General features: G+C 38.5%; 1 protein-coding gene across 4 annotated transcripts in view; it reads left to right on the top strand.

Moving 5' to 3' along the window:
- Positions 1 to 13427, top strand: part of ryr1b (ryanodine receptor 1b (skeletal)) — a 155207-nt gene that overhangs the window by 56541 nt on the left and 85239 nt on the right. For all 4 annotated transcript variants that reach the window (XM_061719889.1, XM_061719886.1, XM_061719887.1 and 1 more), the window contains exons 28-35: positions 326 to 672; positions 1842 to 1980; positions 3040 to 3200; positions 5191 to 5353; positions 5436 to 5522; positions 6645 to 6871; positions 8424 to 8868; positions 11146 to 11913. In XM_061719889.1, the coding sequence (XP_061575873.1) occupies positions 326 to 672; positions 1842 to 1980; positions 3040 to 3200; positions 5191 to 5353; positions 5436 to 5522; positions 6645 to 6871; positions 8424 to 8868; positions 11146 to 11913 (2337 nt within the window). The remainder of the gene's footprint in view (positions 1 to 325; positions 673 to 1841; positions 1981 to 3039; positions 3201 to 5190; positions 5354 to 5435; positions 5523 to 6644; positions 6872 to 8423; positions 8869 to 11145; positions 11914 to 13427) is intronic.

Raw genomic sequence — 13427 nt, 5'->3', positions numbered from 1 at the left:
ATTTTTATTTTTTTTTTTTATTATTATTATTTTTTAATTTATTTATTTATAATTTTTCCTTATTTATTTTTTCATTTATTTTATTTATCCTATTTATTTATTTTTATTGGCTGCTGTTTCTCTCCTAAAATAACCATCATTCTAGAAAACCATCATGCTCATACTCATACATATAAGAAGAAAACATTTTTGTTTTCTAGCGTCCCCTCTTGTCCTGTACCTGTATGCGTTTTTGTTTTTGCACACTTGTATTGTTACCTGTTTTGTATTATTTAGTGTTTTGATATTAAAACAAAACGTAAGTCTGATTAAACTTGTGTTTCAGGTGTCCCGCGTGGACGGGACGGTGGACAGCGCGCCCTGCCTGAAGCTGACCCACAAGACCTTCGGCTCGCAGAACGCCAACACCGACATGATGTTCCTGCGGCTCAGCATGCCGGTCCAGTTCCACGAGACGTTCAAGGTCCCGGCCGGCACCACGCCCCTCACCCGGGCCCTCACCATCCCCGAGGAGGAGGTGGTGGTGGTGGAGCCCGACTCCGAGTTCGAGGTGCTGAAGAAGTCGGCCAGCCGCAAGGAGCAGGAGGAGGACAAGAAGGAGGCGTCCATGCCCAAGGAGGTCTCCCCGGAGAACGAGAAGGACGCGGCGTCGGAGAAGGGAAAGAAAAGAGGGTGAGTGAGAGAAGAGGTGAGCGGGGAAACGGGTCAGATGTTCATATTCAGATTCAGATTCAGACCTTTGGGAGGTTCGGGGAAACTGACATCTCCATCTCACTCACTCACTTACACTATGGTAAAAGAACGGTGATGTACAGAGCTATTTCTGCATGGAACCCACTTCCCAAACACTTTAATTAACATAAAAGAATTCAAATTGTTAGTAAAGAAACATCTCTTGTATAGATACATATAAAATGTATTTAATTATTATTAAATAAAATAAATAAATAATGCAGATAGTATATGGGTATGTGTTTATATACAGGACTGTCTCAGAAAATTTGAATATTGTGATAAAGTTCTTTATTTTCTGAAACAAAAATGTCATACATTCTGGATTCATTACAAATCAACTGAAATATTTCAAGCCTTTTATTATTTTAATCTTGCTGATTATGGTTTACAGTTTAAGATTAAGATTCCCAGAATATTCTAATTTTTTGAGATAGGATATTTGGGTTTTCTTAAGCTGTAAGCCATGATCAGCAATATTAAAATAATAAAAGGCTTGCAATATTTCAGTTGATTTGTAATGAATCCAGAATGTCTGACATTTTTGTTTTTGTAATTGCATTACAGAAAATCACAATATTCAAATTTTCTGTAATTCTATAAATTCTATTTCTATAAATGTATGGATATATATATATATATATATATATATATATATATATATATATATATATATATATATATATATATAAATAAATGAATACTTATTAAAAATGGTTATTGGTGCAAACTATGATAACTATACATTGTATTGAATTTGTTGATGTTATAAAATGTATGAATATGTATTTATATCTAAATGTTAAATGGAATTACTTTTTATTCTTTCTTTATTTTCTGTTTTTCCTTTCTTTTTTTATGCTATTGCTACCTCTTTAGGTTTGCTTTTAATTTTTGTTGTAATGTACTGAGTATTACGTGTCGGACCCCAGAAAGAATGGCTGCAGTTTTGCTGTAGCTAATGGGGATCCAAATAAAACTGTAAACTATAAACTCACTCAGCACTGTCATATAAGAATCAAACACCCCCAAAAAACACCCATATAAAAGTAAAAAGTTAAAGAATTAATATAAAAAGATTGACGTGGTTCATGTTGTGTGGACACCAGGTTCTTCTCCAAAGCGAAGAAGGCGGCCATGACCGGCCCCCTGGCGCCTCCTCCCGCCCCCCCGACGGTGCCGCGGCTGGTGGAGGACGTCGTCCCCGACGACAGAGACGACCCCGAGATCATCCTCAACACCACCACGGTGAGGGAAGCAGGTGTAGGACCGGTCCTGGACCGATCCGTCCCCCGGGGCGGAGTCTTGTTTCTGTCAGCCTGTTTTAGTTTCAGTCTAGTCTTTGGGTCAAGCTATCATTTTAGTTTTTATTAGTTTTAATCACGTTCATTCTCCTTTTAGTCGTGTCAAGTTTCAGTCGACTAAAAGTCATTTGAGTCTTATTTTAGTCAGAATTGTCCAGGACCATTTTAGTCTAGTTTTAGTCAAAGATTGTATTTAGCCAAACCCATTTTACAATTCAAACAAGGTTATCTTATTATTATATTATTGTTACCTTATGGACTCAAGAATACATTCATTCCAGATACAGAAGACTCTAATTTGAGTTTACAACATATTTATTTCTCCCCATCTTTTTCTTTTTTGAAGACACATTGGGTTTTCTTTTCCACGTCTATGTAGGAAAGTGTATCCAAAGATGGTTCTTCTTCTTCTCCTCCCAGTCCCAGAGCAGATCCCTGCGTTTCTCTATGTAACTTTGTTTTTAATTGTCGTGAACCTAGAGCTCTGCGTTAACGGCATCAGCCTCTAACTCTGCAGCTGATTCTGGATCTGATTCCCCGCTGCAGCGACTGGGATTGAGGACTAACGTCACCCAGCAGAACTAAACCAGAGAAATTACTGAAAACCTGGACATTAAACCAGAGAAACTACTGAAAACATGGACATTAAACCAGAGAAACTACTGGAAACATGGACATTAAAGATCTTTGTTAGAACCTTTCATCTCGTTTTGGTCAACGAAAATGAAGACACATTTTAGCAGAGTTTTTATTTTGTAATCTACATTTTAGTCATGTTTTTATTCCTCTACGATACTGCATTATATATTTAATTATCGTTATCATCACATGACCAGCATTTTCATTGCGTCTCGTCTCGTTTTCCTCAGGTGGTAAAGGTTCATTGACGACGATATTTAGTCATAATTTTCGTTGACCAAAGCAACTTTAGTTGGTAGGTTGTCATAACAGGTCCAGAACCAGAACCAGCGCCTAACCGTTCATTTGGATCCTCTGTTGCCAGTATTTCTACTCGGTGAGGATCTTTGCCGGCCAGGAGCCGTCGGGCGTCTGGATTGGTTGGGTCACCCCCGACTACCACCAGTTCGATCCCAACTTTGACCTCTCCAAAGTTCGCAACGTGACGCTCACCGTGGGAGACGACCGAGGAAACATCCACGACAGGTGAGGACGACTCTCCGCCCTCCCGGCACGTCTGGGGGCACGGAGGCGTTTCAAAGCCAAGGCAAGTTTACTTGTATAGCACAATTCAACACAAGGTAATTCAAAGTGCTTTACATCAACATTAAAAGCGGCAAGACACAATTAAACAGTCAATAACAAATAAAATGAAATAAAATGTTAAGAAAAGAGGTAAAATTACGGAAGAGTATTAGGGCCAGGCAGAAGAAAAATAAAAATAATATTTTAAAGGAGGAAGATTTCTTTTCCATGATGCACTTTGAGAAAAAAGTCAAAATGTCGAGAAAAAAGTTGAAATGTCGAGATTAATGTTGGAGTACAATTTCGAGAAAAAAGTCGTAATGTTGGGAAAAAAGTCAAAATGTTGCGATTAATATTGAAGTACAATTTCAAGAAAAAAGTCGAAATGTCGAAAAAAAGGCAAAATTTCAACTTTATTCTTGAAATTGTATTTCAACATTAATCTCGACATTTCAACTATTTTCTCGACATTTCAACTATTTTCTCAAAGTGCATCATGGAAAAGAAATCTTCCCCCCTCAAATATTTTTTCTCCTGCATGGCCCTAAAGTTGTTAAAAAGTAATGGCAGTAGAGTACAGCAGGTACATCTCATTCTTACAATGGCAAGAATTACGTTTCTATACGGTCAAAACGTACAAAGGCCGGGTCAAATACAGTATTACAAAAGTAATCTGTGCCGATTCGTGCAGTGAATCAGACCAATTTGACAATTCTACATCACAATGCCTGCATTCAGGGCTTATCCATAACTTTGCGCGGTTTTAAAAAAGTATTTAATTTAAGAGTACGCTTAAATAACAAAAAAATGATATTAAAATGATAAGAAAAGAGGTTAAATAATAAAAAGCACAAGTTGTTCAAAATAAGGGCAGTAGAATACAGCAGGGAAGTATTTAATTTAAGAGTACACTTCAGTAAACATGTTTTTAGGCCTGATTTAAAGGATCTACAGTTGGAGCAGACCTCAGGTCTACAGGAAGTTTGTTCCACCGGTGAGGAGCAGAATAACTGAACGCTGCTTCACCTTGCTTGGTTCTGGTTCTTGGGAACCACAACAAACCAGATCCAGATGAACCTCAGGGGTCTGGGAGCTTCATAGGAACTAACAGATCCACCATGTATTTTGGTCCAAGACCATTCAGGTCTTTGTAGACCAGCAGTAAGATTTTAAACTCTATCCTTTGACTCACTGGACGCCAGTGTAGTGATTTCAAGACCGGTGGGATGAGGTCCAGTTTCCTGGTGTTTGTAAGGACTGCTGATTCTTCTCTTCATTAGGCCCATTTTAAAATCCTTACACTGGCTACCTGTTAGTTTTCGTGTCGATTTTAAAGTTATTTTATTAGTTTATAAAGCGCTACATGGGTTTGCACCAGAGTATATTTCAGAGATGTTTTTATTCTATGAACCAGGAAGGAACTCAGATCTTCTGGCTCTTCCTTTCTAGCTGTTCCACAGAGTAGAACTAAAAGATTTGGTGACGCTACTTTTAGCCACGATGCTCCAAAACTGTGGAACAGCCTGTCGGAGGATCTGAGAGGAGCTGGAAATGTGGACATTTTTAAAAGTAGACTAAAAACTCATCTCTTTGGTCTCGCTTTTATGTAGCATCAAATGTTATTGTTTTATTCTGTTTAACATTTTTTAAAGGTATTTGTTTTATTTATTTATGTATTTCTTGTAATGTTTTTATTATTGATGTGGACTGATTATTTTTTAGCCTTAATCCTTGAGCTTTTATCATTATTTCATTTTAATTAACTATATTGTATGTCAGTGTGTGCATTGGTCTCCCAGTTTTTATTTTTTTGTTTTTATTACGCTTATTTTTCAGTCAAAATGTCAAAGCACTTTGTATTTCATGTACCTGGATGAAAGGTGCTATATAAATAAACATTGATTGATTGATTGATTGATTGATTGATTGATTGATTGATTCTCCCCCCCAGTATGAAGCACAGCAACTGCTACATGGTGTGGGGGGGGGACCTGGTGAGCAACCAGCAGACCCGCTTCAGCCAGGAGGACATGGTGGTGGGCTGCCTGGTGGACCTGGACACGGGGCTCATGACCTTCACGGCCAACGGGAAGGAGATCAACACCTTCTACCAGGTAAGGAGCCGCCGCGCCGGCTTTCTGAGCACGACCCGCTTTCAGAGGCCACGCCTGTCACCGTGGCGACGTGTCGTTTCAGGTGGAGCCCAACACCAAACTGTTCCCCGCGGTCTTCATTCAGCCGACCAATCAGAACATGGCGCAGCTGGAGCTCGGCAAACTCAAGGTGAGAGGCGACCGAGGCACCCGCGTCCCGTTTAGGTCACCGTGGTAACGGGAGGGAAGAAAAAATGTCATTGCATGGTTTTACCTGCTCTCTACTTCCCCTTTGATTTATTTATTTTTTAATTCTCTTTTTATTATGGTTTTTGTGGTTCACATGTGCGTCATCCTGACTAGGCCTGTGTTGAAAAGTTTTTCCGATTCTAAATCGATTATTTTTTTGTTTATGCCCAAAAAAGGAATTTTTTGTTGGACACAAGAATAACTAGTGCCATGTTTTTGACTTTAAATATGTTTAAAGGTATGAAAACATTTAATTTTTCAGTTATATTTGCATAAATTGTCTATATTTCATTACTTTATATACTGTCTTGGGGATACATTTGCATAAAATGCTAAAAACCAAATTCTCAAAAATAAAAACTGAAATAGACCAAAAATGGAAAAATCAAAAATTCAAACGGAATGTGGGAAAAAATAAAAGCTATTTCCTACGGCCTCTGTTTCCTCCCTGGATCTGTTTGGTAATTCTGCCCCACGATGTTTCTGAAAGCAGTTCTATCAGCATTCTGGGAGCTGATTGGTCCTTACAGCATCATCAGCATATGTTGCAAAACTACACAGTTATAATTCATGCAACAGCTCAAAAAACAGTTTTAATAACACTAACCCAAATCAATATCGGAATCGAATCCAATCGAATTAAATCTTGATAATCGATTCTGAATCTTAAGAATCGGAATCGATTCTGGACATTTAAATCGATCCCCAGCCCTAATCCTGATAATACACAATTGTCATACATTCATCTCAAGAAATTACAGTTGAGTCACATAGTAGTATATCTTTGATTATACAAATAACACAAACATGAAAAGGTCCTTCCACCATATTATAAGAAATAAAAACTAAATAAGAACTTAACTCCCTAGAACAGGGGTGCACCTTTATGCTACTACCAAACCTTTACAAGAGGTGTAAAAAGACCCGTTTGATTTCAAAATAAAAGTCTGTGTACAAAACCATTTCAAAATAAAAGTTATTGCAGTGTTAGACTTGTTGTTGTTGTTTTCATCCCTTCTTTCCGTCATCGTAAACCTTCGCTCCTTCGTCCCTCTCGCACCAGAACATCATGCCGATCTCGGCGGCGATGTTCCGCAGCGAACGCAACAACCCCGTCCCCCAGTGCCCCCCCAGGCTGGACGTGCAGATGCTGACGCCGGTCATCTGGAGCCGCATGCCCAACCAGTTCCTCAGTCCGGAGGTGGAGCGGGTGAGCGAGAGGCTGGGCTGGATGGTGGAGTGCACCGAACCCCTCACCATGATGGCGCTGCACATCCCTGAGGAGAACCGGTGAGACACCAAAGTCCCATCATTCTACTCCAAATGTTTTAAATAGGAGTCTATTAGTGTTATTTCTGTCAGCCTGTTTCGGTTCTAGTTTTAGTCTAGTCTTTGGGTCCAGCTATCATTTTAGTTTTTATTAGTTTAAGTAAGTTTCAGTCGACTAAAAGTCTGAGCATTTTAGTCTTATTTTAGTCAACGAAAACTGATGACATTTTAGACTATATTTAGTCAAAGATTGTATTTAGCCAAACCCATTTTACAATGCAAACAAGGTTATCTTATTATTATATTATTGTTACCTTATAGACTCAAGAATACATTCATTCCAGATACAGAAGACTCTAATTTGAGTTTACAACATATTTATTTTTCCGCATTTCTCCCCATCTTTTTCTTTTTGGACGACACATTGGGTTTTCTTTTCCACATCTATTTAGGAAAGTGTATCCAAAGATCTAAAGACTAAACTGGTTTAACGACTAAACCAGAGGAAACTTCTTAAAAAAAATTCATATTAAAGATCTTTCATTTCGTCTCGTTTTGGTCAACGAAAATGAAGACACATTTTAGCAGAGTTTTTATTTTGTAATCTACATTTTAGTCTCGTTTTTATTCCTCTACGATATTGCATTATACAAACATGACCAGCATTTTCGTTGCGTCTCGTCTGGTTTTCCTCAGGTTCGTTGACGATGATATTTAGTCATAATTTTTGTTGACGAAAGCAACCTTAGAGTCTCCGTGGTGAACAGAACCTGCAGGAAAAGAAGCTTGGATCTATAAAAACAACAAAAAAAAAGGGCTGGGCAACATTTAAAATTTTTAATCACGATTAATCGCATGATTTCCCTGATTAATCATGATTAATCACATTGTATATGCAAAATCAAGTAATGAATTCAAAAGTTGTGCAAAGTGCACTTTTATTTATAAAAGTATGAACGAAAGTGCCATAACATTTGTTTTGCAAACATCTCTGCAAACATCAGCACTTGTCAGTAACACATATTTAGTGTAAAAATGTCAAATAAAATATAGCTTATTGCCACTGCCAGGGCATTAATGTCATCATGTTTTTTTATGAAAAATAAAAAAAGTCTACCAACAAAATCCTGATCCACGATCATGACATTAAAACAGGCAATTTCTGAGGTAACAGCAGAAACTTTTAACGGGGAGCAGCATTACCGTCTATATTCAGCACCAAATGTCCCTGTTAGAAAGTGTGAAGCACAAAATAACTATTGAAATTTCCTTTCCAGGGGTCGAATCCGCCGTCTGGGAGAACTTTAAAATGAAAATGTCCATGTAACTGTAATTTTACCGCTCTCCATGTCTGTTTTAGCTTTTCCGCATCTTTTTCCGCCAACTCTCTTCCGGTTCCGCAGCAGCCGGCAAAAGACTTTTCAAAACAAAAGCATGTGAGCAACATGCGTTAATGTGCGATAAAATAAATGTTGGCGTTAATAAATGAATGAGTTAACGCGATAATAACGCGCTGACTTTCCCAGCCCTAAAAAAAACACTTGTTTAATGTGTTTTACACCTTCCTTCACAGGTGCATCGACATCCTGGAGCTTTCCGAGCGCCAGGACCTCATGAAGTTCCACTACCACACGCTCATGCTGTACTGCGCCGTGTGCGCGCTGGGCAACAACCGCGTGGCTCACGCGCTGTGCAGCCACGTGGACGAGTCGCAGCTGTTCTACGCCATCGAGAACACCTACCTGCCGGGGCCGCTGCGCAGCGGCTACTACGACCTGCTCATCAGCATCCACCTGGAGTCGGCCAAGCGCGCCCGCCTGGGCACCAACAGGGAGTTCATCGTGCCCATGACCGAGGAGACGCTCAGCATCCACCTGTATCCCGACATGAACAAGTCCCACTCCCTCCCCGGCGTCGGCCTCACCACCTGCCTGCGGCCAAAGCTGCATTTCTCATCCATCAACTTTGTTGGCACCGACCCGGATTTGTACACCCTCAGCCCCATCTTCCCTCTACAGGTAAGTTCAAGTTCAAGTTGACTTCATTAGTACCCGCAGGTACATTTGTTTTGCAGTAGATGGAAGAAGGCATCTCTACGGAGGAGTATTAGGGCCAGGCAGGAGAAAAATAAAAATAATGTTTTAGAGTAAAAGAGAAAAAAGTCAAAATGTTGAAATATCGGGATTAATGTTAAATTACAATTTCGAGAAAAAAGTCGAAATGTTGAGAAAGAAGTCGAAATGTCGAGAATAATGTTGGAGTACAATTTTGAGAAAAAAGTCAAAATGTTGAGGATAAAAATGTCAAAATTTCGTAAATAAAGTTGAAATGTTGACAAAAAAAGGCAAAATTTTGACTTTTTTATATTTTTATACATATAAATTACTATAAATCTATATATCGACATATCTACATATAACTATAAATCAATATATATTCATAGAGATATAGATATATAAATACTGTACGTATAATATAACTCAATATATCTATATACATACCTACATATAACATATCTATATCCATAATATAAATCTATATACATACAGGACTGTCTCAGAAAATTTAAATATTGTGATAAAGTCCTTTGTTTTCTGTAATACAAAAATGTCATACATTCTGGATTCATTACAAATCAACTGAAATATTGCAAGCCTTTTATTATTTTAATATTGCTGATCATGGCTTACAGTTTAAGAAAACTCAAATATCCTATATATAATATATGAGATATCCTATCTCAAAAAATTTGAATATTCTGGGAATCTTAATCTTAAACTGTAAACCATAATCAGCAATATTTTTATTTTTTTTTTTTATTATTGTATTTTTATATTTTCAGACACAAAAAGAGGGGTATACCTTAGATACATAGAACACAAACCCCCACAACTCAATTTCCAAAAATTAAAAAAAAAGAAAAAGTCAAAGTCCATACATACCAAAACATATTTCATAGTGCTATAATCATGCCAAATATACTAACCAAAAATTCTACTCAATGCACTAATTGAGAATACCAGATAGTCCTACCCTATCTGTTCTATCAATGACTGAAATAATAATTAAATAGTTAAATAATATTCCTACCTACTTCTTGATGAAGGGGACTTATCAAAATGTCATTACTTTCTTATCCTAAGTTGGGGCTGGTCCGTTAAAGAACAAAAATGATACCCAAATATATACCCTCAAAACACAATGAAAACAAAACCAAAAAATACCTAACAAAACAAAACAGACATAAACGGTGGGAAAACCCCACTTAAAACAAACACGACAACAAAACAATACAAACCATTACACTCAGGTCTTATCATTGTCACTATGCCTTACAATTACCTACGGATTTCTTAAAATCAAATTCTGTATGAGATTGCCATATTTTTAAAAAGTCTGAGGATTTGCCTTTGCTCTTGTAGTAAATATTGTCAAGTGTAAGGTAGCTTGAGAGTTCGTTCCACCAATGGGCTAATACTGGGGGTTTAGATTGTTTCCAATTTAAGGTTATACATTTCCTGGCTGCCAACATAGCAAGATCTATATATTTGCATTGATATTTGTTCCACTTGTCTGACATACTAGTTCCCAAAAGACATAAACGAGGTGACAAAGAGACAACTACACGTAAACATTGAGATATCAGCTTGGTAACAGAATTCCAAAAAAAGGAAAGTGCATCACATGACCAAAACATATGAAAAAAAGTTCCTTTTTGTTTCTTGCAACGCCAGCATAGAAATGACATCTCACTGTTCATTTTATGCAATTTCTCTGGTGTAAAAAAAAATCCTGTGTATCATCTTAAAAATAGCTAGTTTATGCCTTAAATTGTAAGAACATTTATGAACTTGCCTACAAATGTAAGACCAATCCTCTTTCTGTAAATCAATATGGAGATCTTGTTCCCACCTACATCTTAAATTGTCTGTATTTATAACAGAACAGTCAACAAAAATATTATAGATCTTAGATATACTTTTTTCATTGTTCTGTTCCTTATTGTTTAATATAATATCAATTTTTGATGGTGTGGGTTCTTGAAGAGAACCATTTTCCATAACCATAATTTTTTACATAATCAGCAATATTAAAATAATAAAAGGCTTGCAATATTTCAGTTGATTTGTAATGAATCCAGAATGTATGACATTTTTGTTTTTTTAATTGCATTACAGAAAATAAAGAAAATAAAGAATGTACATATCTACATGTTTAAGTGCCAAACACTGCAGTTCCATTGAAATGATACTGATTTGTTGCTTTTCCATCATTGTATGATTCTGCTTGTGCAGGAGCTGAAGACCATCAGCATCAGCATGCTGACGGAGGCGGTGCTGGACGGCAGCCAGGCCATGCGTGACCCCGTCGGGGGCAGCGTGGAGTTCCACTTCGTGCCCATCCTGAAGCTCATCAGCACGCTGCTCATCATGGGCATCTTCAACGACGAGGACAGCAAGCACATCCTCAAGATGATCGACCCCAGCGTCTTCAGCGGGAAGGAAGACGCCGAGGAGGCCGACGCTGCCAAAGCTGGCGAGGGCGAAGGCGCAGAAGAGAAGGAGGAGGAAACTGAAGACGAAGCTGACACTGAGCTGGAGGATGAGGGCGTAGGTGACGAGGAGGACGAGGAGCTAAAACAGCTGGAGAAAGTGGAGGATGACGGAAAAGTGACGGGGCATAGAGAGGAGCGAAAAGAGGAGAAGGAAGAGGGGGAAGAAGCCAAAGAGGGTAAAGTAGACGGAGAGAAAGCAGAGGAAGAGAAGGAGGAAGAGGCACATGAGGCAGAATTGAAAGAGGAAGAAGAGGGTCTGGAGGAAGGGCTGCTCCAGATGAAGCTGCCGGAGTCGGTGAAGCTGCAGATGTGCACGCTCCTGCAGTACTTCTGCGACTGCGAGCTCAGACACAGGGTGGAGGCCATCGTGGCCTACTCAGACAAGTTCATGCAAGACATCCAGAAAAACCAGCGCGTGCGCTACAACCTGCTGATGAGAGCCTTCACCATGTCGGCGGCCGAGACGGCACGCAAGACCCGCGAGTTCCGCTCCCCGCCGCAGGACCAGGTACGAAACCCTGCTGAGCCACTGCAGGATGTTTATCTATGAACATTTTCAGTCATGTTTGTAAAGGAAGAGCGAAATAAACACATATACTTAATTAAATAGCACAGAATATATGTAATGAATATGTAGAACTCTATCGATGGATGCAAGGTGGATACATTGATGTTATGACGTAGACTCTTTTAATACAGCACAAGGTTTATATCCAAAATAATTACAGATTTGTGTCTGGTTTGAGTCTCGTATGAAGGATTGTTATTTTAGCACCAGGGAACTGTGCAAAACCCAGATGTGTACTTTGTCAAAAATGTTCCAGAGAGGAAAATCATTGATAAATCAATACCCATTGATACCTATAAACTCTGACATCATTCCCATGACTTACTTTCAAGGCAAGGCAAGTTTATTTGTATAGCATTATTCAACACAAGGTAATTCAAAGTGCTTTACATCAACATTAAAAGCAACAAGACAAAATTAAACAGTAAATAACAAATAAAATGATAAGAAAAGAGGTAAAAAAAAGAGGTACGAGCGGAGGGGGCAAAGGCGGCTAGAGAGCCAGAGGACGGCGACTAATCAAAATCTGCATTGACACACGCACCTCCATTGCAAAGTGGATTGCATGCAAAAAGAGGCTTGGACATAAAAATAACTGAACAGTGGACACAGTAGTAAATCACAGGAACGGTGATCAGGATGAGTGGACTGGACACGTGTACAAACATACATGCTATCTGGACTGTGAAGGATGAAATTAGACAAATTGCTATGTGGTAAACTATGTATCTTACTGAATTCTGTTGTTGATGTGATCATGAATCTTACATAGAACGGGGCGGGACTTTGATAAGCGTCAGCTTCTCCCGTACCCTTTTCGTCATGTGCTGAGTATGCAATGTATAATGTTCTGGAGATGAAATGTGTCTATATAAACATGCCGAAATAAACGAAAAAAAAAAAAAATAAAATAATAACAAGTTGTTAAAAAGTAAGGGCAGTAGAGTCCAGCAGGTACATCTCATTCTTACAATGGCAAGAATTACATTTCTATACGGTCAAAACGTCTTTGACCCGTCCATACATACAAACCATACGACCATACAAAGACTAGGTCAAATACAGTATTACAAAAGTAATCTGTAACAATTCGTACGGTGAATTAAACCAATTTGACAATTCTATGCCACAATGCCTGTTTCCAGGTCTTATTTCACACAACTGACGAGAATTACGTTTCTATACGGTCAAAACCTACGAAGACCGGGTCAATCAATCAAATCTTTCAGACTCTAGCTATGGTTTAACATTCCCAGAAGACGAGAAACAGTGCCAACAATTCAATGGTTTCATTTTAATAAATGTTCAAATTATCCAGTTTGTACAGGAATCACTTCAGTTTATCAGAACTCCTTCCTTCTTTGCCTTGAGTTGATGTTTTCATGACCCCACAGATCAATTTTGAGTACCATAAAACTGAAAACAACTGGCTTCACCTACAGCAACTATAGGAG

This window comes from Cololabis saira, chromosome 4, assembly GCF_033807715.1.
Source record: "Cololabis saira isolate AMF1-May2022 chromosome 4, fColSai1.1, whole genome shotgun sequence".
Lineage (NCBI taxonomy): Eukaryota > Metazoa > Chordata > Actinopteri > Beloniformes > Belonidae > Cololabis > Cololabis saira.
This window is presented reverse-complemented; position numbering and strand designations above follow the sequence as displayed.